Raw genomic sequence first — 4,944 nt, forward strand, 5'->3', positions numbered from 1 at the left:
GAGTATGAGCTCAATGAGTTTCATGAGTATAACTTTAATACTTAGGGCCTTAGTTATAAGGCTTTCACCTGACAACGGTGTTATGTTTGATGAGTCTTAATGACTCTGTCTGTCTGCCAGATGCCCTTGAAATTCTTCAAGGCCGGGACTGTCTCTCTAGAAAAGCCGAACCCTGCAGTGTTGACAACCCCTCCCCCAGTCTCCCCCTCTGACATGAAACAGGCCCATTGTTTGGGAAGACAGTTCAGGTACTCGAGTGTGGGGAAGCTGACAAAGTAGCGGTTCTTGTTATCATAGAGTCAACAGACATGTGGGAGACAGCCAGGTGGAATGGTGCTGTGATAGGGACTCCCAGGCTGGATATGCAGGGTTCATGGAGCCTGTTGATATTTTGTAAAAAATGTAAATGACCAAGACAACTTAAATTTAAAAAAAACAAGGCATTTTATTTAAAAAAAAGTAACATGTCAGACATTATGTGACTTCATGACAGGCTTCATTGAATGTCTTAATCAAAACAAAACGAAAAAAGTACAAATGCAGATTCACCTATTCTCTAAATTTGAAAAACAAATCATACAATTATTTTCATAAGGTATAAAACACAGGGCACATCACATCTCATCTCATCTCCATCACTGATAGTTAGCTTCAGTCCTAACCTAAACCTACTAAGCCTCTAAGTTGAACACAAAACATTTAACAAAAGAAAACAAGTTTAGTTTAGGCATACATTATATGGTGGCATGAATATCACATATCAACATGAAGACAGATGTGTATAAGTTATTAACAAATATTTGTCCTCTCCTGTGCTCTCTGAGCAGTCTTTTCCATCATGGCAAAGGTGTGAGAAGAGAGCAGGTGTGAGTTCAGACGTAGTCTCTTCTATCATAACCGCTTGGGGCGAGCGACCTAGTTTGGGAGTACATCATCTTTGATGGCGACCCGTACCTTTTCTCAGGTTGCGGGGGGCAACTGGAGCAGAGGATGCCCCCTCCAATGAGCAGAAATGCGGCTGCAGCCCAGCCCAGGTACAGAGCCCCACCTATCTCCCTCTTCTGTGCCTCAGGTATGATTGGATTGTAGAACTCCATGATGATAGTATGGGCAGACCACGACACAGGGATCAGCTGGGTTAGAGAAGCCAGAATGAAGGCCACGCCAGCTGCTATCATCACCCGAGCCTTGGCTGACTCTTCATCCACACAGTTGGTGCATTTTGCCCCCATTATGGCCACTAGGACTCCCACAATGCCCAACACAATGGAGATGATAGTTAGGGCGCGGGCGGCCTGAAGATCTGCGCTAAGAGCCAACATGGAGTCATGGATTTTACACTGCATCTGACCTGTGCTCTGGACCACGCAGTTCATCCAGATGCCTTCCCAGGTGGTCTGCGCTGTGACGATGTTCACCCCAATGAAAGCTGACACTCTCCACATGGGCAAGGCACAGGATATAATGGCTGAGATCCATCCCAGGACAGCCAGAGTCACTCCAAGTATCTCCAGTCCCACTGAAGGCATGTCTGAACTCTGTGTGAGTCAAAGTGCACAGAGGTCTTCTCGTATTAGTCACAGGTGGATTAAGTGAGTATTCTCTGGAGTGCCGATTGCTAATATAAGCAGCAGAAATACAATAGCATAGAAGGTGGAGTCAATTGGTTATTGGCCAGAGAGCCCACCTTACTTGAACGTAAAAAAAAGCCAGCCTTGGCATGTAAACGGCCTCAGCTTAATCATTCAACTTCCTCTGCTTCGGTAGCTCTCCCACCTATTTGGGTGAGGGGAGAGTAAACAGAAAGCCTGTATCTCAGGTCTGGAGTAGTTAAAGGATAACAGACATGGTAAAGAATGGTGGATGAATGATTGAAAGTGGAAGCCACAATATCAACTCCTGTTGGGTTCTCATTGTACTCCTCTCTGATAGTTATTCAGGATTCTAAATCCTGACAAAAAATATTGCATGATGTTATGGTTTGTGTTATTAGGATTGCAAGTTGTACAAAAGTGTGAATCATATTTTACTTTAATCATACTTTATTTGTATGAAATGACTAAAGTTGATGAAGATGGAAGGAGAGGCATGATGGAACCGGTGAAAATGGGTGTAAATGGGTCGGGTTAGTTCTATGGAAACCAGTGGGAGTGCTCTGATTATCTGAAGGGGATTTTTGTAGCTGTCCAGTTAGAGTCTGTGTATCCTTCCAATGAATTTGATAAAACCATCATCTCAAGTTTTATGGAAGCTCTGTACTTTTCCATTTACTGTAACTGTCATCATTTAACAGCTTAAGATAGGAATTACATTTTTTTTATCAGTAGTCTTGCCATACAGAGGGTAAAACCATCACCTAGCTTTGAAGAAAATTAATATTTCAGTGTGTAGATGAGGAGTTATCAAACATCTTTGAGAGAGATGACGCACATAATGTTTTCAGCAACAATGCCTGACAGTTTTTTAATATAATGTTATTTCTCTCAACACAAAACAGATCTTCAGATATCAAAACAACACTTAAAATACTTTAATTTCAAAACCAGTGAAATATTGCGTAACAATGTTGAAGTGTGTGCTGCTATGTGATGCTACAAACAACTTTTCCCAGCTGCCTAGGTTACCATGGGAAGTTAATAACTAAGACCACATGTGGGAACTGCAATGCAAACAAGACAAAATCCCTGTAAACATACAATATCTGCATGTGAAAGGCGCACAGGACTCTTTATGAATAGTAAAGAGTGTATTTCTCTCATCAAAGACAGGGTTCTAGAGATGATTCTAAGGACGGGTCATAAAAACAGAGAGTGGGACAATGTGCTGGAAGCTGAAACAATTGTCTGTGTGTGTGTGTGTGTGTGTTTGTGTGTGTGTGTGTGTGTGTGTGTGTGTGTGTGTGTGTGTGTGCGTGTCTGTGTGTGGTGTGTGTGTGTGTGTGTGTGTGTGTGTGTGTGTGTGTGTGTGTGTGTGTGTGTGTGTGTGTGCGTGTCTGTGTGTGGTGTGTGTGTGTGTGTGTGTGTGTGTGTGTGTGTGCGCACAAGGGTCTTATCAGTGTCCTTGCTCTGAAGGTCACAGTGCATCTGGGGTTTTAACCTCAATTTAACTTTTACACGTGCCAGGGAAAAGACCCTCCTGAATAAACACACTCCAACCTCTAGTAGTTTCATCAATTTACTTTATTTAGTCAAAATCCTTACTTTGCCTTTAAACACATCATTTGATAATTGTGTAAAAAGCTAACATTATCTCTATAAAATAAAGTAGAATATAATAGAAATAATGTATTGATCCCAAGCTGGGAAATTGCAGTGTAACAGCAGCATTACACACAGACACATCAAAACAGTAATATAGAAATATGAGTCTAATAAAGTGTCTAATAAAGTTTTGTTATTCTACAACATTCTACAACACAGGGTTGCAAAACGACATTGCGAGTTGTAGTCCCTTCTATGCTATACAAGAAAACAGTCCCCCCCCCCCCTAATGGTTACTTAAAGTGAAAACCGGGTGTAAAATCATCCCAGGGTCTTTATAGGCAAATTCAGTCATTGAACAAGCCATCGGGACAATTTTTTTCGTGTATGAACTATTAACGTTGATTTTCCATAAAGACGCTAACAGCCTGCCGCGGTTAACACGGATAAGCTCGGGGGGCGAGTTGAAGGCATTAAAATGGCTTTTTTAACCACTAATACTGCTCAAAATAACACCAAACCTCTGCAGTAGCATGAGAAGAGTCCCTACACATTAACCGAAGCACCAAGAACGTAGTTAGTGAACATAAAATTTATTAAAAGAGTGTTTTGAAATACTACCCGCTGGCCCCGGTACCAGCTGTCCACTCAAGTCAACTACCAAATACTATCCAAAGGGAAGGAGCCCATTGATGATTTATTCCAGCAAAACACGTAAACCTTGTGGATTGCTGCACACCCGGTAATCCCTCTGCCTAAGCATCTCGATTGGCGTCTCAATGTCTAGATTCAAAACAATAAGCCACTGGTTCATCAGAGCGAGAATTTATCATAGTACTGCAATGGCAGCCTATGAAAGGTTTCTGGGTTGTAAGCTTTCATTTTTGATCCGCAGCCAGGAAAGATACAAACACGAACCATTCTGTCTTTCTTCACCGCAAGTTGCAGGCTAGTCGGCTTTACCCATGCCTGCACTCACTCTGCATCTTCTGGCAACACCCTGACCCCTGACCCCTGAGACCTGCGTTATGTTTGGGTGCGGCAGGGAAAGCTGTGTGGGACTTTTCTAAAGCTTTTACCATCTATTATTAACTTATATTTCACCAAACTGCCACAAACCACAACCTTTACGTGTAAAAATAAATCATCAATGGGCTCCTTCCTTTTGGATTGTATTTGGTAATCAACTTGAATGGAGCAGCTGATACCGGAGCCAGTAGGTAGGTCTTTCAAAACACTCTTTTAATAAACTCTGTGTTCACATACTATGCTGTTGGTGCTTTGGTTCATTGTGTCAGGACTCTTCTCATGCTACAGCAGAGGTTTGGTGTTATTTGGAGCAGTATTAGTGGTTTAAAAAGCCGTTTTAATGCGTTCAACGCGTCGCCCCAAGCTTATCTGTGTTAGCCGTGGCAATCTTTTAGTGACTCTCCGGAAAATCTACTTTAATAGTTCATACACAAAATAAAATTGTCTCGATGGCTTATTTGATGACCAAATTTGCCTAATAAGATCCTGGGATGATTTTACAATGGGATTTCACTTTAAGGCGATGAAGGAAACATTGACCAATAAGGATCAAAACTCTACCAACCCCCAAAAGCTGTTACGTTTTGTGCCGCTACTTGAATATGCAATTATTTTCATTGCTGATTAATCTGTCGATTATTTCCTCAAACAATTGATTAGTTGTTGTTGCTGAAAAGGGGAGATCAGTGTTTCCCAAAGGCCAAGATGATGTTTT

At 41.8% G+C, this 4,944-nt stretch overlaps 1 protein-coding gene across 1 annotated transcript; it reads right to left on the bottom strand.

Moving 5' to 3' along the window:
- Positions 1-872: 872 nt before the first annotated feature.
- LOC310947049 (claudin-3-like) lies at positions 873-1,529 on the bottom strand (the record flags this gene model as incomplete). The annotated part of the gene is made up of 1 exon (XM_083913684.1): positions 873-1,529. One exon carries the CDS (start codon positions 1,527-1,529, stop codon positions 873-875), a length of 657 nt encoding a protein of 218 aa, XP_083769810.1.
- Positions 1,530-4,944: the final 3,415 nt, after the last annotated feature.

This window comes from Echiichthys vipera (genome assembly GCF_963691815.1).
Source record: "Echiichthys vipera genome assembly, chromosome: 5".
NCBI classification, from domain to species: domain Eukaryota; kingdom Metazoa; phylum Chordata; class Actinopteri; order Perciformes; family Trachinidae; genus Echiichthys; species Echiichthys vipera.